This window comes from Lagopus muta, chromosome 16, assembly GCF_023343835.1.
Source record: "Lagopus muta isolate bLagMut1 chromosome 16, bLagMut1 primary, whole genome shotgun sequence".
Classification (NCBI taxonomy): Eukaryota; Metazoa; Chordata; class Aves; order Galliformes; family Phasianidae; genus Lagopus; species Lagopus muta.
The window spans coordinates 8,913,995-8,935,492 of NC_064448.1; the positions used below are offsets into that span (position 1 = coordinate 8,913,995).

Genomic DNA, 21,498 nt, shown 5'->3' on the forward strand with positions numbered 1-21,498 from the left:
CTTACCTTGTAACAGCCTGGGGAAAGGTGGGTGCAGGGTCAGTGGAGTTATAGTGGTTAGAGGGTGGGGATTTAAGGAAGCAAAATTTGCCCTGGGGGGAGGTGTTTCAAACCCTGGTGGTATTGCAGCTGAGGGAGTATAACTCTGGGACTTACAAGGAGCTCCTTAATGTCAGGCCAAGATAAGTCTTTGTCTTACAGGAATGTAACAGCATTAGTAATGTCTGCCTTCTGAATTCAGTTCAGTGGAGCATCTGCCTGGAGTACTAACAGCTGGGAACATTACTGTAAGCTGTTAGATCACATCTAGTGTTGTCCAGCATCATGACTAAAAAAGCAGCAACAGAATGAAATAAAGCAGCATGAAAGTGTCCCAGTTCCCCCATGCCTTCCATCCCATACAAAAAATACTCCGAGTGAAAATAAACATCATTTTAATGTAAACACTTCCAACAGATCACAGAATAACTCCAACTGTTTCTTAATCTACCATTTTAACTCAGTGCCATCAGTACCACAGGAAAAAATAGATCAAGAAGAATAAACATACATGGAAGTAGCAAGCCAGCCCTCCATTGCGATGTCCCTGTAACACCCTGTAGCAACTGTTCCAGAAGGCACAGAGAAGCTCAACTTTTAACAGAACAAAAACTGACCAAAAAACAAGCTGCAACGTGCCCAAGCACCTGTACTGTGACACAGTGCCACAGTGGACCATGGCAGGCTGAAGTTGCTGTTGGTTTTCTTATAAGTGCTGAATAATTGAAGATAAAAGAAAGAAAGTTGCTGCTGTAAACGCCTGCCCAGTCACACCATGCAGCAGAAACTCAGCTGAAGGCCAGCAGGTGTCAGGGCGGAGAGGGAATGTGCTCAGCCCTGTGCATGTAACAATGACTTGGTTTTAAGAGTGGTATGCAGTGCTCAGGCAACTGCAGCATTTCTTGCAGCACTCCTTTAGCAACCTTACTTAATAGCAGCACAAATGAAGCACAACTGTCACCTGAATAAGGACTAAGAAAACTCTCAGTTTGTAACTCCTCAGAAAGAGCAGCACTTTGTGTGCATCTTGGCCAAGTGGATCAAGTCCCTGAGGCTAGCAGGTACAGGCACATTGACTTCAACCAGGGAAGTTCACCCATATGCCTCCTTCTCAGGCAAGTGCATGAAAACTTTGCATAATCTTAGAACCAGATACACAAACTGTATATCAAACAACTAACAACGTTCACTGTGGTGGCACAGAATGCACCACATCTCAGCAGCAATTAAAGATAGATCTCAGTACCAATCCTGCATTCAGATTGGTCCCTGCAGCATCAGAAGGGAGAAACTTCCTTCTGCAGCAGAAAAAGCTTTCCTTGTTGCTTGGTTACCCTAGGCTCTGTTCAATTCTTGCAGTAGTCTCAGTGCAGCTGTGTTCTTTGGTTCAATTTTTAACAAGCTGTTGATGTCATCAATACTTGATTTGTAATCCTAGAAAAAGAATTTGTAAGTGTTAGTGCACTGAAAATGCAGCCTAAGTCTCCTGCTGGAGAACTACACCCAGTGACAGAGGCAAGGCAACACAACAGCCTGGGACTGTTTTTTGAGCTGCTTTTGAGCACCAGAATCAGTGTAGCTGTTCTAAAACGTGCTGAAAAGCATTAGCAGGCTCCTACCTGAAAACTGGTCGAAAACTCCTGACTTACCTTCAGTTCTTTAAGTGCCTGAGCACGTCTGTAGAATGCCTTAACGTTCTTAGGATCTAATCGCAGAGCTTCTGTGCAGTCCTGCACTGCTTCCTTGTGTTGTTTCAGAGTCAAGTAACAGAGAGCTCTGCAATACAGACACCTGGTTAGAATCCTTTGGTTAAAAGCAGTATTTATGGCTGCAATGCAGAGAACTAGCCACAGCACAAAGCTGGACTCCCAAACCAGGGAGTATGCTAAGGAATCATTGATCAGAGCTCAATGCTTACGTTAAAAAGAGCAAAAAATAGCAAACAGTTTATCAGTCTGCAAAAAAAAAACAACCCAGCATTTTTACAGCAATGTGCTCCTTGCTCTGCCACTCTGGAACATGCTCTGCTCATCTCAGAAGTGCACTCTGAGTACAGCAGAGTGCAATTTGTGGCTCGTGGGGCAGCAGACAAATAACAAAATGATACAGTCCTGGCAGACAAGCATTAAAGGGATGAAGCCTTTAGCAGTCCTAGGCTGAGTGGCTGTAGGGCTTGTTGCAGAATCTGATCAAAGAACATTATACAAAGTACAGGGCAGATTGTACTTGGGGGAAATGTGTGGGTGTTTTGTTGTTTGTTTTTTTTAAATTCAGATGTCTGGAAAAACCACCAGACAGCTGTGTCAGAAGTTCCAAAGTGGCTTTTATAAAATGCCAAAAAGCACTTGGGCAATACCTGTTGGTGTAAGTTGCACATTCCTGGCTGAGCTTTAAACTCTCACTGTACTTCTCAATTGCCTTTTTATGGTTTCCTTTCTTTACGAGTTCATTTCCTTCTTCCTTAAGAGTTTGAGCTCTCTCTGTGCCAGCAGCAGTCTGGGCTGGAAGCAGTGCAAAAAAAAATACAGAACATATAGAAGTGATAAGATCAGACCAGCCTCTCAGAAGGCAAACAGCCCCATCCCAGAGGCAAGATGCAGATCAAAGGATCCAGAACGAGCGGCCAGCCCATGTTCCTGCAGCTCTCAGCCCCAGCTACAGACACCATGCAGGCACGGCAGCCTGCCGCGCTGTCTGCAGCCCTGCTGAGCTGAAGGGCTCTCACCTGGGTCACCCTGTGGTGTGTTTCCAGGGGGAGCACCTCCTGGGGGGGCTCCTGCAGAAAGAACACTCCATCTTCTCCGGGCATCAATGGGGACTCTGGGGATGGGTGGGAGCTTCTTGCGCCAGTTCGCCCCGTGCTTCTCCAGCAGAGCTTTGGTCATCCTGGAAGAGATGGCTGGTGGTTGCACTCCTGCTGGTTGATAGCATAGGAGCTGGGGGGACTACTTTTTAACCTGACTCATGCTGAGGACCTCCTCTTCTCACTGAAAACTTTACACACATCTCAACTACAGACAGGGTGTTAAGGAAAAGTGTGTCTTCATGTTAGCAGGGCCAAAAATACCACTAGACAACGGCTGGGACTGTTAGTGCTCAGCTGGGCAGGGGATGTTTGTCACTCCTCAGCAAGCAGTGCAGTGAATTGGATGCCTCCAAGAAGAGAAAATGACTCCAGCAGTCTGCAATCCCATCTGCATGGGGGGCACAATGCACAGGACACCAGAACTTGTAAATTATTTTTCTTTTAAAATAAGTACTGGGCAAAGCAAGAAATCATTCCCAGGCCTCCATCATGTGCCAGCAGCCTGAAAGGAGCTGAGGGCATTAGCACATGCAGGGAGCATGACCCAGCCTGCCCTCTGCACAAAGCATCAGAGCCTCAGCCATCTTGTTAACGTGCTCAGGACACAGCATGCTTCTGACACCGCTGCAGAAACGAAACAGGGCTCTGATCCATAGGCTGGGGTTGGAAGAGACCTTAAAGCTGATCCAATTCACAGAATCACAGAATCACAGAATCACAGAATTGTAGGGGTTGGAAGGGACCTCCAGAGATCATCGAGTCCAACCCCCCTGCCAAAGCAGGTTCCCTACAGCAGGTCGCACAGGTCGGCATCCAGGCAGGTCTTGAACATCTCCAGAGAAGGAGACTCCACCGCCTCCCTGGGCAGCCTGTTCCAGTGCTCCATCACCTCACTGTAAAGAAGTTCTTGCGCATGTTTGTGCAGAACTTCCTATGCTGCAGTTTCCAGCCGTTTCCCCTTGTCCTGTCTCCACTCACCACTGAGAAGAGTCCGGCCTCGCCATTCTGCCCCCCACACCTTAGATATTTATAGACCTGGATCAGGTCCCCTCTCAGCCTTCTTTTCTCCAGGCTGAACAGACCCAGTTCACTCAGCCTTTCCTCATAGGGGAGATGCTCCAGGCCCTTCACCATCTTCGTGGCCCTCCGCTGGACTCTTTCCAAGAGATCCCTGTCTTTTTTGTACTGGGGAGCCCAGAACTGGACGCAGTACTCCAGATGAGGTCTTACCAGGGCAGAGTAGAGGGGGAGGATCACCTCCTTTGACCTGCTGGCCACGCTCTTTTTAATGCACCCCAGTAAGCCATTGGCCTTTTTGGCCACAAGGGCAAATTCCAACCCCTGCCGTGGGCTGGCTGCCCCCTACCACACGCCCAGGGCCCCATCCAACCTAGCATTGGGCACCTCCAGAGATGGAGCACCCACAATCTCTGGGCAGCCTGGAGCAGCAAAGCAGACTGCAGCACTCAGAGGCAGAAAGCAGCGTGCAGTGGGGGTTACCTGTTGACCCCATCGTGGGCCGCCTGTATGAAGCAGTCCACCTGCAGGACAGTCTTGTAGTCCACGTAAGCCAGCGCGAAGCTCTCCAGGGCCTCATAGGCAGCCGCTCGCCTGAGCAGGGGCTTGATGGCAAACGGGGTCAGGCTGAGAGCTCTGTGACGGGGAGAGAGAAGGTGACAGCGGGCAGAGAGGCCTCAGGGAGCTCCCTGCTGCCTGCAACTGGACGTGTCCTGTGAGCGCTGAGCAGTGCACGTCTGTGCTCACACACGGCGGTGCCAAACGGTGGGAAACGGGCTGGAAGCCGCTGTCTCGTTTCCTAACGTAACGAACTAAAGGGGGAAAGAAGGGAATTCTTTCCTCGGGGATGGAAACCATAAGGGAAGGGCTGCAGCTCCGGAGCCGCTCCCGAGATCTCAATGCCCATCAACCCCAGGGGAGCGGTCTATTTTCCGCTGCAGAGGGGACCAGAAGGACTCGCTCACCTGCAGCAGTCGGCGACGCAGCCCCGGCAGGCGCCGTCCCGCAGCTGGCAGGCGGCGCGGTTGGCCAGCAGTACGCTGCGCTCCTCGGCGGCGGCATCGCCTGCGCGGCACACAGAGGTGAGGTGCGGCGAGCCCGGCCCGGCCCGGCCCGGCCCCGCCCCGCCCGGCCCGGCCCCGCCCCGCCCGGCCCGGCCCCGCGGTACCTGCACCCTCCAGAATCGCCAGCGCGCGGCTGTACAGCTTCGCGGCCGCCCCGTACTGCCCACGGCGGAACTCATCGTTGCCGGCGCGGCGCAGCTCGCCGACGCTCTCCATCCCGGGCCGCGCGGCGCCGCGTAAGGGCGGCGACTTCCGGCGGCGGGCGGAAACGGCGCGGGGCCGCGATGGAGGAGTGAGGGCGGCGGGCAGGGAGCGGCCGTCCGCGGCGCTATGGAGACGGTGCAGCTGAGGAACCCGCGGCGGTGAGGACGGGGCGGGGGAGCTGGGACGGGGCTGAGGTTGAGGGCGGCGGGCGGGAGGCAGGGGGGGCCAGCGCTCTCGTCCGGCGCTCACGTCCGGCGCTGTGCTCGGGCTGGGGGCGGCGGAAGCGGGACGGCACGGCATAGCACAGCATAGTGTGACACGGCACGGCATGGCACGGCACAGCACAGCATAGCATGACACGGCACGGCACAGCGTAGCACGGCACGGTACGGGTGACGGTAGCGCTGCGGGAAGCGGCTGCCTCCTTCACGCGGCGTTTCGCCACTTCCTGACTCGCCGGCACGTTTCCTCCGCTGCAGGAAGCCATTGTGCGCCCAGCCTCTGCACGGCGATAAAAAAGGGAGAAAAATGCATGTTTAGTGAGGAGCGCAGCGAGTCTGTGCGGAGCGGCGGTGTTTACTGGCAGTACAGTGGTCTGTTTTAGTGTACGTGTGCCGTCTGTCCTTGTAACATTTTTCTTAGCGCCATAGAACGGCTTGGGTCGGATGGGACATCAGCGATCATCGCGTTCCAACCCCCCGCTGTGCTGCCCAGGGCTCGACCGGCCCGGCCTTGAACGGCCCCAGGGCTGGGGCATTGCCTCCCTCCCCCCAGTCTGGGCAGCTTGTTCCGGCGCCTGACATCTGAGCTAAACCTTCCCTCCTTTCATTTTAAACCATCCCCCCTTATCCTGTCGCTATTCGCCCATGTAAAAGAGTTGTTTTCCCTTCTGTTTATGATCTCCTTTTCACAGAATCACAGAATCACCCGGGTTGGAAGGGACCCCAAGGATCATGTAGTTCCAACCCCCCTGCCTAGCAGGGCCACCAAACATACACATTCAGATCAGGTTGCCCAGGACCCCGTCCAACCTGGCCTTGAACACGTCCAAGGACGGGGCATCCACAACCTCCCTGAGCAGCCTGTTCCAGGGCCTAACCACTCTCCTAGTAAAGAACTTCCCCCTAACATCCAACCTAAATCTTCCCTCCTTCAACTTGGATCCATTTCCCCTAGTCCTGCTGTTGTCAGCCCTTTTGAAGAGTTTACTCCCCTCCTGGGTGTGGGTTCCCTTCAGGTATTGATAGGCTGCAATGAGGTCACTCCGCAGCCTTCTCTTCTCCAGGCTGAACAAGCCCAACTCCCTCAGCCTGTCTTTTGTCTTTTGGCTTTTGGCTGCATTGAGGTCTCCCTGCAGCTTTCTGTTCTCTGGGCGGAACCAGAGGCTCCTCCAACATGTCTTTATAGGATATGTAGTGCCTTTTATTTATAAAGATACAGCACTCAGCTGCCGTAGGAAGTTTCTTGGTGAACAGCTGTCAGCATGGCAGTGAACTGAAACAAGTGTAGTTGGTTTCCGTGTTGTTTTGTGTGTGGGATCTCCATAAAGTTGTACTGGGGATTAGGTTGATAAGCGAGGGGTCGCAGTACAACTCCAGCTGGCTCTTCCTCTTTTGTGCAGTATCTGTCTAGGCACAGAACCAGTGGTTAAACTAATGTCATTAAAGCTGTACAAGTGAGATTAGTGCAGTACTGCCTCCTTCCTCAAAGCAAACATCTTACAGTACGTATGGAACGCATCAGACAAGGCTGCCTTCCCCTCTGCATGCCCTGTGTTCCCTTCTGCGTGCCCTTAGTGTAATGTACTTTCCAGACAGAACTGTGAACGTTAGCAGTATGGTCAGTAGCTGCAAGAGGCTGCTGTGCTGTGTTAGGGTTTGGCCACCAGTGTGCAGATCCCTTAGTATGTTCTGCAAAGAAGGACTGTAGATGTGTGTCTGTGATCAAACCCTGTGCTCTGTAACTCTCACTCCTCTTCCGATGTTAGATAACGCTAATGTTTGGTCTTCTGATGATGGGAAATAAACTTATTTGATAAGCAACCTACTTTATACTGAGCCTTTTGTAAGTTTAAATGGCATTTTTAAATTTTTCTGTTTCAACAGAGCCCAAACTGCCATAAAATTAAGTGAAATTTTCTATTCTTACATATGCAGGCAGCTGAAGAAGTTAGATGAAGACAGCTTAACCAAACAGCCTGAAGAAGTATTTGATGTATTGGAGAAGCTTGGAGAAGGGTATGTGCTATGTGACAATGTGCCTTAAGTACATTTATCAAAGAACAGATGTGTGTAACTAATATGTGCACGATGGGCTTTGATTTTTCACTTTTGATGATCCTATTACTGTAGAAGTATGTGGTAGTGTAGCAGCTGCAGTGACTCGAGGCATTGCAGTTCATCCCAGTACCTCTGCAGGAGGTCTGTGTGATGGCAGGCAGCTTCTGTTTCCTAGGGCCGCTCATGTTTGGGAGCACTAAATAGTATGTTTACCACCTTAAGCACTTCGTTTATAAAACAGAGTGGGAATTCTTCCTAGCTGCTGTAAGAAGGTGGAAATAAAGTAAACAGTGTCTGATGAGTGAGCAAAGCTTTCTGACCTGAGCTGTGGTTTTTACCGTTGCTCAGCGGTACCGTGTGCCAGAGAAGGAGAGAACTGGCTTTATTGGATTCTTCCAAAGCTGTGGGCACGTAATGGTGGTTGGCTCCTTTCTGACCATCTCAGCATGCTGCTGGTTGTTACAGCGTATGCAAGCTGTGGGTTGATTATGTAAATAAATTGAAAAATTCTCTTAGCAGGAGGGTGATTTGTTTTTTCCTCTCAAGTCTGCAATTGCAATTATCATGCTTTTTGTGTTCTAAAAATATTATTGTATTCACTATTTGTTTAATATTTTGTTCCCAGTTCCTATGGCAGTGTGTTCAAAGCTATTCATAAAGAGACGGGTCAGGTGGTTGCAATCAAACAGGTTCCTGTGGAGTCTGACCTGCAAGAGATTATAAAGGAGATATCCATAATGCAGCAGTGTGACAGGTAAATGTGTACTGCAAAACCCATCATCAGTATGCAAAGAAAGTATTGACTGTGATCTGGCATGTAGTCACATAAAAGCGATGATGTTGCCTTCAATGTTTTTTGAAAGGCTGGACTTGTACAGTCAAGTTACCCCGTATCAGCTGAGTCATGTTTGGGTAGTGTTAACCCCAGTGAAGGTAAGACAACAGCAATTTAGCTTGCAATGTGAGAGCATTAAGCTGACTAAGTGAAATAACCTTGCACCTGCTGCCAGCACAGAGCAAAGCGTGTGAGCAGCTCCTGCAGTGCTCCTGATGCACCTTAACTTCTGGGCAGCAGTGATGAGGTTGTGTGTTAGACCAGTTCCCTTGTCCAAAGGGGCAGTGAATTGCACACGAGCTTTGGGATATGAAAACGCTAGGAGAGAGATTTTTTTGGTTTATTGGGTTTTCAAGGGGCATGTGGATGAGAGCTGCTAATGCATGACTGCTCTTGCATGTGCGCAGTGTACGTGCTGTCATCTGCTTTAGGTGGCAGAATTGTACTTACAGTGCAGGTTGCAGTGCGTGACGAGCTGTCTGCTGATGTTAGCATGCTGAGAATAACTTATGGGCTGATGTTTGGCTCTTTGGTTGTCTGCATGTTTCTTATGGAAAAAGTCATTTTATGAACTCAGCTGGACAAGGGCAAGGGCTGCAGAAGACCTTCTGTCAGTGACTGAAGCATAAAATGTACAAATTTCTTCCTGTGGTTTGAGTCCAGCCTCAAGAAATGCTGTTTTGAGGGAGTTTAGGCATAGAAAACCATTTAAAACAAATGACATTAGCAATATAAAACTATGTTCCTAGTCATTCACTCTATTGCTCTTCACTCTCACTATCGTTAAGCGAAGATAATTGGTGGCAGCTAAGAGAATGAAACTTCTAACAAATTTAGTCTTGTGAAGTCGTACTGTGTGAATCAACAGAGCATAAGATTTTCTTCTCAAACATTACAGAATACACTGGGGTGGGATTGGCTTCTCAGTGTTGCTCGTCTTGAACCTCTTCATTAGAAAGTATTTGGCAGACATTAGGTTAAGTGCACTTCTGTTCTTTAGCTTTGTCCTCATTAAATCAGAAGGGTTCTCTCTCTTAGCCGTTTTGCTTTACCTTTCCCGAAGGATAAATGGTCGTTCTGACTGTGCTGTACTTTGTTGTTCACCCTCTGGGCAGTCCAGTAGTTGACTACAAGGGAAAGATTTAGGTTGTACTTAATTCCTAAAATAACTTGCATTTCCAGACTGAATAATAGAAATAAGGAGGTGAACATTCCTCATAATCACCACAGCGGTTATTTTCCAGCTTTTGACCTTATTTAATCTTTCTGTTTGGCTTCAGACACTCTGTAGCAGTTTTACCAGGATCTTGCCAAGGTCCATTTTTCATTCCATTGATGCCCTGCCTATTTGACGGCCACAGTTCAGGGAGCAAAAGCAGACTGAAAGCTAATCTCTCCTTGTTTCTGCAGGATTTACTTTCAGACGTTTTAGCTCCCTGAACTGCTTTTGTGACAGGTCACATGGACACCACTGCTAGGACAGGCTTGCAGGACTGTGGTTGCTCGCTGCAGACTCGGGCTGGTGCAAAACACTTGGTCAGGGCTTCAGTGGCACTTCCATGTCTGAATTTTTAGAACCTGCTTAGGGAGGCTGCAGTATTGTTTGCCTTTGCTTATTCAGTTGTGCTGTTCTCCAGTATTTGACCCTTTGTTCTCATTTTGTCACGTTTCATAGCCCTCATGTGGTGAAATATTACGGCAGCTACTTCAAGAACACAGACCTGTGGATCGTCATGGAATACTGCGGCGCTGGATCCGTGTCTGATATTATTCGGTTACGAAATAAAACTGTACGTACTCTTTCTTCTGAATGCTATAAATGGGAAGCAGGAGTGGTGGCTCAGGAAGCTGAGCAGCACATTCAGTGCTTTTGGTGTAATTCTCATGAGGTGTTCAGTGTCTGAAACAACCACGGGCTGCCACTGCAATGTGGGTCCTTTGTTCCCCTGAAGATAAGAAGGCTGGTTATGTTGATCAAGTTTGGGTTGTTTGGCTGATGTAATGAGCTTGCAAGGTTTTGGTGAGGTGTTTGGTTGGCATTCCTGAAAACCCAGGCAGGTTCTGAATGACAGACTGCTTTGCCTTGCTTCTGGCTTTGCAGGGTAAGAGTTACTAGGTGTGGAAGGCTGTGGTGCAGGTATGCTGGTCGAAAGCTAATTCTCATATGTAATGCTGAAGGTTGCTGCCTAGAAGTATACTTATTCCTCTATTAGTCAGTATGGCAACCTTTGATAAAGGCAATTAAATAACAGTCTGTAAATCTCAGGGAGGTATAAACTGAAACACCACTGTGTTCCATCTCAGAAACCGAGAGGTTGACAGTAACGCTTCTTTTTAGCTTACAGAGGAGGAAATTGCTACGATAGTACAATCAACGCTGAAAGGGCTGGAGTACCTGCATTTTATGAGGAAAATACATAGAGATATCAAAGCTGGAAATATATTGCTAAATACAGAGGGACATGCTAAGCTTGCAGATTTTGGAGTGGCAGGACAACTCACAGTAAGTAAAACCAAGATGGTTATGTACCCCTCTGGTCTTCTTTCTAATGTCATGTGCTTGTGGAGACTTTGAGACATTCAGAAGTGTTTTCAGCACTTTACATCAACATAGTGAGACACTATGACAGCAGCACAGCTTCCTCTGTGGGAGCTGTTAGACCTAAGTAATGGCTTGTAATAACATTTGCTGTTTGCTTCAGTTCGTGTCTAATGTCTGCAGCATATTTCAGTTTCTCTCTGCAGCTTTCCATATCTTTGTCTTGCTTAACCTGGTAGTATATACATGTGCAGATGGAAGATAATTAAGATTGTAAATCGTTAATGAATATTTGTGGCTAATAACAGTTGCCATGGTCTGGATTTTCATCCTGCTCTTCTTTTCAGGATACCATGGCAAAACGGAACACAGTTATAGGGACCCCGTTTTGGATGGCTCCAGAAGTGATTCAAGAGATTGGATACAATTGTGTTGCAGACATCTGGTCACTGGGAATCACTGCAATAGAAATGGCTGAAGGCAAACCACCATATGCAGATATTCATCCTATGAGGGTGAGGACTGTGACTTTTTAAAATGTATTGCGATGCAAAATCTGATTTGCTACGACAGCTGGATGAGTGACGTATCAAGATGCCCTCTTGTTTATGATTTAGAGAAAATGATTTGCTTTCTGTCACTTTGTTGTACTGTTGATTAAATGTAAAATGGAGAAGGAAAATCGTGATCCTCATCTATCAAGGCACGGCTGAGTCTTCCAGTGTTGAGTGTGAAGAAATATATTTTATGCTGTGCATTATACAAAATGTTTTTTTTTTGTTTGTTTTTCAAGCACATATTTTTAAGACTTTAAAATGGCAGATTCACACCTCTTGGTGCAGCTAATGGCTCAGACAGACGTGTAAGCTCCTAGTCAGAAAAGTCTGATTTGTTGCTCTATCCTCTCACTGCGCAGTTTAATGTATAAAATATTGGTAGAGACTCTTCTGAAGCAGCAAACTTGAAACATGTATCATTCTTTAGTGCCTGTATATGTTTTTATGTATTTATGTGAGGAGATTTTAAACTTGGTTTGGAAACCTGGCAAATTCTTCTGTTTTTAGGCAATTTTCATGATTCCTACCAATCCGCCTCCAACGTTTCGGAAACCAGAGCTCTGGTCAGATGCTTTCACAGACTTCGTGAAGCAGTGTCTTGTCAAGAGCCCTGAGCAGCGTGCTACTGCAACACAGCTTCTGCAGGTCTGCCTCGTCTTGGGAGAGCGTGAGCTCTAGAGCAGGCTTGCTGTAGTGCAGGCAGTGCTGTGTCCCTTGGGCTGTTGTCATTTCTTGGGTTATCCTTCTCATTACAAATTTCTCTAATAGCTGATTTAAAACCTTGTACCCAACTTCAGCCTTTCAGTTCTTCCCTAAGATCTGATCTGATTTCATCTTCCTATCTTTGTGGATGTGTTTGTTTTTTTTTTTCTTTTTCTTTTATCCTTCAGATTCTCACCAGCAATGCCAACTACCTGTCTCTTAAACCACCAGAAAGCAACTAGATGAACTTTAAGGTCTCCTCCAACCTAAGCCATTCTATGATTCTAAATGAAAGTAACTGCTCAGAATGATGTATGCATTTGTAGTTGGTTGTTGACAGTTCAGTTGGTGAGGAGTAAGTGGGGCTTGTGGGTGGGGAATGAGCCCAGGTGTCACAGCAGTGGTGCCTTCATTGTGATCTTGTCTGTGCAGACAGGTCTCCCTCCTGCACGATGCAGAAGGTTTTTTGTTTTGTTCTGTTTTTAGCAAGGGATTGAATTAAACATCAGTTTTGACTGGAAATGGGCCACAGTAACAGTGTTTTACTGTCAGGTGCTGGTTCAGATGCAATGCTTACTAACTTTAACGTACTACACAGCACCCATTTGTTAAAAGTGCCAAAGGAGCATCAATTCTGCGCGATTTGATTAACGAAGCGATGGATATCAAACTGAAACGCCAGGAGGCACAACAGCGTGAGCTGGATCAAGAAGATGAAGAAAATTCAGTGAGTATTTCATTGCTACAGCATACAGAGTTCAGACTCCTGGACCTTGCATAATGCTAAGCTGCTTTGGTCCTTATTTTTGTAATATTTTGTTTAACTGCTCAAAGGTTTTACATAGCTCTAGAGTTTTGTACTTATGGCTGCTTAACTTGATATTTGAGCTCTGCTCTGCCTTTGTGTTTGAATGGAGCAGTCAGCAATTATGACTTTGTATTTAGCTCAAAGTGTAGCTAAGACCTGCCATTGGCTGTGAGTGTGTAGTAGCACATGCTAAAGACTCAGTACGGGTTTCTAATTGGATAATATTATTTATGCAATGAGAATGTTTCACAGTAGAGTCAGATCTTCTATTGCTGTCAATACAAACAAATATCTGTGATGCACTATGATATAAGTGTGTTATGTTGTTTCACTGTTGTTGTGCTTTAGAACACCCCTTATAGAAACTTTGTACTACACAAGAGCAACCGCCAGAAGTATGAGGTGAGGGCATGACAAGTGTGCAGGGGATTGCTGTGAATTTCTGTCCTGGGTGCCTTGTTCCAGTGATTACAGCATGTGAATATGGAAAGCATGTTGAAAGCTGTCTCGTGAGCCTCTGCTTGCTTCAATCTGAATAAATGACACAGGCAGCAAAAGGCGCTGTGTGCCACAGTCCTTTCCAGAGGTTGGACACGAGGAGTGTGTTGCACAATAAAAAAGATGTATGCTGTTAATCTAGTTTTCCAGCTTAGGACTGCATATTTATTCAGCGTGGAAGTAATTTTATTGGTTCTGTTGCCATGATGTTGACCTGAAGAGTATTGTCCCAGCTGTCTCTCGTTTGTTTCTGGGGTGCAGAGAGATGGCGTCTCTGTAGAGGAGCTGAGCGGTCTCTCTCTGGGCCTGTTTGTTTTCCTGAAGCTTCTGTACTCTGTGTCTGCTAGCAGAAAAGTGTTCTCAAGTGCTTTCAAAGTGCTGTGGAAATTTCTGCAGTAGTTCTTTGTTAAATGATGTGTAGCGAAGGAATTTGCTACTTCCTCTCACCCACTCATCTCCACATAAAACATACTGCTATTAGCTTCTTATGGAGTCTTTCCCTCCTCGTGCTGTTGGCTTTGAGATTGGGAGATGCATTTATATCGACATGCTTAGCAGAGCAAAGGAAATGCATAGAACACCAGAATGTGAAAAGGATCTTCCTTCTGCCAGTGACATGGAGATGGGTCTGCAAGCTGTAACACTGTTTTCCCTCTATCAGTAATTCAGATCAGTAAGGCCGTGTTTGCACATAGGTTAAAGAACTGTGAACTGTGAATTCTCAAAACAAAATATGAGCTTTATTTTTTTTTTATGTTTTCAAGATGAGATGTCCAGAAATTTGTTCTACTGGATTTAATAAGTACCACTGCTGTAAGCCTAGGAATTGATTTCTGTTGTTCAGCTGCACATTGCTGGTAAACTAAGTAGATCGTAGTCATTCTGACCTCACTCTTCACTACTACTACAACTTGTTTCAGAAGTTTCTTTTCCTGCAGGTTCTGCCACTTGAATTTTGGCAGCAATAATTCAATTTCTGCAATACTGATACGCCTTAATAAATGGTAGGGTAAGAAATAGTTTTCATCTGAAACAAAAATTGATTAGGCTTTGATAGTTTAGTTCCTTCTTGGTTCAGTTTTCTTCAGTGCTTCTGAATTTTATAGAAATAAAATGACCTAAATGTTGAAGGCAGACTTCTAAAATGGAGGGTAATGGCTTTTCTTTGGTATGCCACACAAAATACAGACTGAGGGCTATTGCAGTTCTGTAATTAATACCTCCTGGGTGAACTGTATCACTTAAGACAGGGTTTTAGATCAGCTGTTACCACTGGCAGAGTGAATAGGAATGTTGATGTCTGAATGAGTATTGCAATCTGTCTAGGGCTGGCTGACCAGGTCAGCAATGAGATGCTGGTTCAGTTGAGAAACTTCCAGTGATTGTTTCTGTTTTTATTTCACACTTTGGCAGTATGAAGAGCTTTCCTTACTCATTTGGAGATATCAGGGAGAGATCTAAGGGCATAAAACAAACTGCTGCTGGTTTCTGTCTGTGTCTGTCAAGATCTCTGAGTTAATAGGATTTTCCAGTGTCCTTGAATGCAGCCACTTTTCATTGGACCTCACCACCATCAGTAAAAATGTGCTGCTGGTATCTCTGTACAGGAGGAAGATGAAACTGATTCGGGTACCATGGTGAGGGCAAGTGGAGATGAAACTGGTACCATCAGAGTGGTCAACACAATGAGCGATGGAGCCAACACCATGATAGAACACGATGGCACCTTGGAATCCCAGTTGGGTACAATGGTCATAAACACCGAAGATGAAGAGGAGGAGGGCACCATGAAAAGTAAGAACGCGTCTTTAACTTGAGCAGAATTACTGACACAGTGAATGAAGGGCCACACTTACAGCAACAGATAGCTTACACGTTTCAAAGGCAGCAGGACATGCAGTGTGACGAGCTAGCATCTCTAGCATTTGCTCATTTTCTTAAAGTTACTTTTGTTAGCAGGGGCACTTCAACAAACCGAGGCGCTCAAGTTGAAATTTGTTTCACCCCAATAGAGAAAAGCTTGATGAGACTTATCACAAGGTGTAAGATTTAAAATGATGCCGTGTTGATAGCTGATAGTCTGTGCAAGACCTTAGAGCATGGTCTGGAGAAGAGTTGAAAGTGTTTGTTTAAATGAAAAGCTGGTAAGGAGAATGAATCTCCTTGGCAAACTACGAGTAGAAGGAAAAAAATCTTGTCAATTATGAATTCTCATAGAAGTCTGTGCCCACAGAGTTGACAATCACCTCTGCCTTAGACTCTTGAGGTCACAGATGGGTCGGTTGGCCAGCATGGATGTTTGTTCAGGGACTGAGTGCTGACTGGGGGCTTGGTGGCTGTGGAACGTGGCTATCATAGGCAGGGCTTGTTCTTTAGACTCTTGCAGTGTTTCCAGAAGCTGCTTTGGCTAGCTGATTTTTAAACTTCAGCTATGATGGGAAGGGAAAAAAAATTCTCAGCAGAAGTTCAGAAAAATAATTTTCTTATGAAATTTTGCATTGAATCCTTTTTCTGTGTGGGTGCACTCTAGGGTTTGTGAGGGGACGCTGCTTTCTCCTAACAGATGAAGCTTCAGCACAACCTGCTCCAGGGTTTTTGCAGACTTTAGCAAACACCGTTTCAGTGCTTTAGAAATGGATTAGAAATGGAGGTGTCAGCCCATGCAGCAGAGCCAGGGGAGTAATGCTGTTGGGTGTTTGTGGAGTGAGGTGACCAGCGGGAGGCAGATGGATGCCGAGAGGACTTTAAAACTCAGCGAAAGAGAACAGGATGTGTTAGCACCTCTATATCAAATGAAGTTACTATTTCTGCACAAATAGAAACAGTCTGTGCTGTTCTGTTTCATGATTTACAATAGCAGAGGCATTATCTGTGGAGCTCCTGCGGTGGCTATCAAAGCTGTGTCAGCAAAGCAACGGTGCTTCAGTTGATCTGTGTGCTTAATAGGTGCTTATTTCCTCGTCTTCTTTTTAAGAATGCTCATAACTCAAAAGCTCTGGTGCTTTCTACAAGCTCGTGTGCAGAGCTTTGAGGAGACACTTTTGATAACCTTTCCTTTGCAAGGATTTAGAGTAGAATCAGGAGTATATTGCATATTAATATGGTTCAGCATTGAGCCTCGAGAGGGAGCTCCAGAACAAGCTCTAAGAGTGTAGCTCTGCAGCCAGGATTAGCAGCCAAGCATGGAGCAGAAGTGCTTGAGCAGCTCAGCATCCCACAGGAGGCACTTGGAGGCCTGGGGACCAAGTGCTGTGTGACACTGGTACCACTGGAGCCACGGTGAGACGTTCTGCACAGCGACGTCGTGACACCTGGCTTGCTCAGCATGCTGCTGCGGGTTGTGCTGCATTGCTGTAACTGACAGATGTGATGCTAATGAATACAATTGTACCAAACTGAAACTTAACTTTTCCTTAGCACGTTACTCTCTTTCTCCCCCAGTACCATATGCTGACATTCTTGCTTCTGCACACAGAGGTTCTGCAATGGTTTCTTAGGCACACTGCAGAGCAGTGTCTTTTAGCAGCTTGCAGATGTCTTTCACGTGAATTGCCTACAGCTCTGTGTTTCAGCCATCTCCATATTCATGTTTGCTTAACGTGCAGTTAAATTGATTTAACTGTAAAGCTCATCGGCCTGCTGCAGAACTCTCTGGAGCAAATTCTTTTTGTAATCCCAAACATAAAAGTAATAATGGTATTTGGAAGCAGCTGAATGTGAAGAAGCCTCATTGATTCATATTTTTAAAGAAGTCAGTGTTTTACTTGGCAGCTTGTGTTATGACTCACAATAAAGCCTGCTTTAAATCAATAAAGAAGTACAGACATTTCTAGCAGGAGAGATGAGCTTTCCTGGGCGGCTGCGAGCCACCTTCCTGACTGCGAGCTTCTGAGCTCCCTCTTTTGCTCTTCTGAGAACAAAAATCTATCTTTAGCAGCTTTGGGTTTTTTTTTGATGTGAAAATATTTGAGATGTTGCAATACAATGCTTTAGACAGCGTTGTCTTAGAAATCTCTAGCAAACAAGTTCTGATGGCCTCCCAAGTGATTCTTGCTTGAATCAGCTCATGACACTTCAGGCTCAGAGGAGAAGCATCCTTATGTTGTAGCATGTACATAATGCAGGGAAGTTCTTTTTGCTTTGAGTCGACTGAGCTGTGCTTCCATTTGCTTAAACTCTTTCCTTTGCTTGGCTTTTTTTTTCTGGACGCTCGACATAAACATTCAGGCAGCATTAAAAATGTCACCATGACATTCTCTTATGCATTTTCAAAGCACTCAAGTGATTGCATGAAACTGCAGATACTAAATTGTGCTGTGACACATTTTACTTACAAATCAATAGCTACTGGATTACTTATGGATTGCAGTTCAACTGTTCTGTGAAGACTTGAGCAGCAGCTGAAGGACTGCAGGCAAACAGTGATTTGCAGTGAGCCATTTCCATTGTGTTTGGCAGTGCAATAAGTTTGAGCTATGGATATGCCTGCAATCATCTTTTTAATTATTCTGTGTGAGAATATATGGTGCTGGTAAACTCTGCAGCATGTTCTTTTACTCCACTGTTCCTTCATTATTTGCTGTAGGTCTTGAGTAGGTCTGTAGGCGTGAATTTGTCTTTTCCATTGAAAGAGTGGAACATAATTTTATACTAAAGCAGATGAACATACTGCCTTTTTGGACTGTAATGTGATTTGATCCGAGAGGAATAGGGTCTGGTTTGTCCAGTTCTTGAATCTGTCCTATTTTCATTGTTAAAGTACCTCTTGTTTACGCACGAGGTAGCACTGCAGAATGAGGAACTGTCAGCAGAGATGTGAGTTGAACTGTTTGGTTTTGGGGTCGAGGGGAGTGAGGGACTGGGAGAGGATGGAGTTGTGGGTGTGGGGTTTGTTGTTAACGTGGCACACGTGGTGATCATCTGGTGTGGAGATGGACCTGAAGCCCTAACAGCACAGGTAATACTACCCTGCTAATGACATGTGCAGGTGAATGTTCTGAATAGCAAGTGTTTAAAGTAAAATTGCTGGGCTCAGCCCTTAAAGTTAGGGGTGGTCTTGGTTTTGTTGTGCTTTTACCATATTCACACTGCTAAGCTTGGTTGTGTTCTCTAAAAAATGTCTTCTTTTTGAGGGGAGATTGGATTTCATTAGCAAATTAAATGAGCTGAGATGCAAACTTGGCAATTTCCTATTAGAAGAATGATCCAGAAGAAGCTCGTTAGTCTTGGTGGATTTGCAGGGCGTACAGTGGATGATGCTTAAACTGGAGAAGTGTTGCTGCCAAGGTTCTGGAAGCTTTCCAACCCTCAAATTAACCTGTAATTTGTCATATAAAGCAGTGGCTGCTTTAGCAGTAACTTGAAATGAACGGGAAAATGAATACAGATAGCAAAGTGTTTGTGATTGCGTTAATATAATATTCAAATAAATATGAATGGAAAGCAGCTGAGATAGCAATAGGTGGCTCCATGCCAGTAGTTGACTGAGGTGGTTTGGGTGCACTTTACCCAGACGGGTAATGCAGGTATTGGAGAGAATAGCTTCGTGTTTTATCAGAGACACTGGATATGTTTTGCATCCATTTCCCCCTGCAGACATACCAGCTTCGTACTACTTAGCATTAGTAATGTCCAGTGGTTTTGTATCTAAAATAAATGGGTCCGTTTAGGCCAAATTGGACCATAAAGCATTCTCCATGTTCTGCATTTAAATAGCACACTGTTTTTAGAAACACCTCCACTGATTGAGTTCTCTCACTGTAAGAAGCATTACGCTGTCACTGTTGGGTTGTGGAGAATATAAATCTCCTCAGATAAGTCTTCCATACGTGCCTCTTTTTTTTTTTACTTTCATCTTAATAGTAGGCTTGCTGGCAGGCTTTACATTAAACAGCAGGCTGCCTCATTTGTTCAAGAATATTAAGTTGAGTGGACACGAGGACAGTACTTCTGATTAATGGGAGGAGTTGTATATACTCTCATTTTTAAGGAATTTTATTTTTCCTTTACTTGTACTGGCAGACTATTGGACTTGTGTATGGCCTTCACTAGTAAAACAGTGGTTGTGAAAGAAGTTACCTCTGGGATCGGAGCTGGATGCTCATCCATCTTCAATTGCTGTGTGTGACAGAGCTCTAAGATGAATCTGATGATCTGTTCGTATTTTCAGACACACTGAAGCTGGAGAGAGAGATGCATGTGTGCAGCACAGCTGTTTTTGCTGTTCGTAGCTTATTAAGCACTCCTGCATTGATGATGGCGGGGGTTTGAAAGCAGAAGGGATGTTTTGTTTGATGAAGATGGGAAGAATGACTAAGTATTGAATGGCATATAGAAGGTAATACATTTCAGGAGACTCCACCACAAGGCAGAGTGGTAGTGCACCACTCAAGTGCATCTGTCTCTTATGCCCAGGTACATTTGCACATACATACAGGCAAAAGGTGACCTACCTTTCTCTTCCAACAATAAATTTGCTTCCTGCTGGGTCAGAATAAAGCGTGGGGAAAGCTTTCCTCCCGAGCAGGAAGCAATCCCTCTGTAAATTACTATGTTTCTTAATTGCAGGAGTTGAAAAACAAATGCTTTTTACCTGCAGCCTTTGAAGCTTTGGGGAAAAAGTGCTCATTGCTGTGTTGTTCTGTGCTCTCTCCAGATAAGCACGAGTTCCTAGGTCATGAACCGAAGTGGTGGTAGCAAATGCTTCCTGGTTATGTGCCATGTGGGGAGCCTGAGCTGCTGCTCGTGGCCCTGGCACTAACACTGTTTCTTACTGAAGTTCATCAGAACTTGACCAAGGTGGCGTGGGATATGAAATGTGCACCTTTTGCACCTTCACAGCTCACTGCTGGTGTGATGTAATGTAGCTGGTGGACTAAATTAGCAATTCAAGCATATGAGATTTAAAGATACAGGTGTTCACTGGAAATCTGTGGAGGAGGAGAAAGGAAGCTATAAATTTGTAGTATTTTTGGATTTTTTTATGTAACAGAAATTTTAGGTATCCAAGAGGAGGCAGTCTGGTCTTGAAACCCTCACGGTAATGAAAACCTTTTCTCCTCTTTCAGCAAGAGTCCTCAATTCTGTACACCACAGGTCAGGATGAGTGTGTGGGTGCTCTTATCCTTAGATGTCTCCGCCTTACATTCATTAAAAAGGATGATTTAGGATAGCCAGCATTGATACTGATGGTCATTCAGGAGCTTCCCCGTAATCACAGGGCCTGTCAGACATGTTCTGCTTTGATTTAGTTTGAGAGGGGCCATAATTATGGGAGGACTCATCCTCATAAGCTTTGACATGTATCAAGTGTTATGCGGTCTGCCTTTAATGTGAGGAGATTTCAGCTCGTATTGCCACGGGTTGAATTCATTAATGATGGAGCACTTTTTGCTCTGGCTGAATAAATTGGCATCTCTCTGCTGTGCTGTATGAAATGACTCAGTCCTATTCATACTGTACAAATTATGCTGTCCAGCTGCTAGGGTTCATCTGTGATCTTGAAGAAGTAGCCCGAAGCAAATAAAACTACAGTTCCATTGGAAATGTTAATATTAATGAAGTGTTGCTTGCACGTAATGATCAGGCACTGTCTTGTGCATCTTAGATATGTGAGCAGTTTGTGTCAAAGTTACATAATTCAAAACAAAGCAGGCAGAGAGCGCTAAGACTACAGGGAGCTAAGGCTGTGAAATGAGAGGTCAGTGAAGATCTATGCTTATTTTAACCACATAAATGGAGGTTGAAAACGGACGTGAGAACTATTTAAATTAAAGGAAAAAAAGGGGACAGTGGTAAGGAGAGAAGGTGAGCACTATAGAGAATAATATTTTGACTGCTTGAGAGTTGAGACTTGCTGTGGAACACGTGCACAAGTGACCAGTAGAATTTAGACTGAAGGTGAGAGGGCTTATAGCTCTAGCAGAACTGCAGGTTTGTTGACAGCAGGGACAAACCAAAGCAATTGCCTTACAGTACATCTCAATCCCTCAGTGAAAGGGTCTGTGTAGTTGTGTACACGACAGCAGTTTCTCCCAGGGGACTCTGTGGCCTTAAGTATGACAAAAGACAGCTGTAGTTTTGCTTTCCTTAGAGTTAACAAGAGCGGTGCTCTCTGTGGCTGTGCAGAGCTCGGTTCTGAGCTCGTGCTCA

The 21,498-nt window shown here is 45.6% G+C and overlaps 2 protein-coding genes across 3 annotated transcripts in view; one reads left to right on the top strand and one right to left on the bottom strand.

The window, feature by feature from the left end:
• Positions 1 to 416: 416 nt before the first annotated feature.
• TOMM34 (translocase of outer mitochondrial membrane 34) lies at positions 417 to 5,172 on the bottom strand. The gene is made up of 7 exons (XM_048963062.1): positions 5,030 to 5,172; positions 4,827 to 4,926; positions 4,345 to 4,497; positions 2,764 to 2,924; positions 2,395 to 2,539; positions 1,688 to 1,814; positions 417 to 1,472 (listed from the first exon to the last, which is right to left on the bottom strand). The coding sequence occupies exons 1-7, from the start codon at positions 5,139 to 5,141 to the stop codon at positions 1,374 to 1,376; spliced, it is 897 nt and encodes a 298-aa protein (XP_048819019.1). The 5' UTR covers positions 5,142 to 5,172; the 3' UTR covers positions 417 to 1,373.
• Positions 5,173 to 5,180: 8 nt separating this feature from the next.
• Positions 5,181 to 21,498, top strand: part of STK4 (serine/threonine kinase 4) — a 40,465-nt gene continuing 24,147 nt past the window's right edge. The window contains exons 1-10 of one of the 2 annotated variants that reach the window (XM_048963046.1): positions 5,181 to 5,287; positions 7,286 to 7,366; positions 8,034 to 8,162; positions 9,919 to 10,033; positions 10,582 to 10,746; positions 11,130 to 11,297; positions 11,847 to 11,984; positions 12,640 to 12,768; positions 13,198 to 13,251; positions 14,955 to 15,141. In XM_048963046.1, coding sequence (XP_048819003.1) covers positions 5,256 to 5,287; positions 7,286 to 7,366; positions 8,034 to 8,162; positions 9,919 to 10,033; positions 10,582 to 10,746; positions 11,130 to 11,297; positions 11,847 to 11,984; positions 12,640 to 12,768; positions 13,198 to 13,251; positions 14,955 to 15,141 — 1,198 coding nt within the window. In that variant the 5' untranslated portion in view covers positions 5,181 to 5,255. The remainder of the gene's footprint in view (positions 5,288 to 7,285; positions 7,367 to 8,033; positions 8,163 to 9,918; positions 10,034 to 10,581; positions 10,747 to 11,129; positions 11,298 to 11,846; positions 11,985 to 12,639; positions 12,769 to 13,197; positions 13,252 to 14,954; positions 15,142 to 21,498) is intronic. The other variant, XM_048963047.1, reaches the window with a different exon arrangement.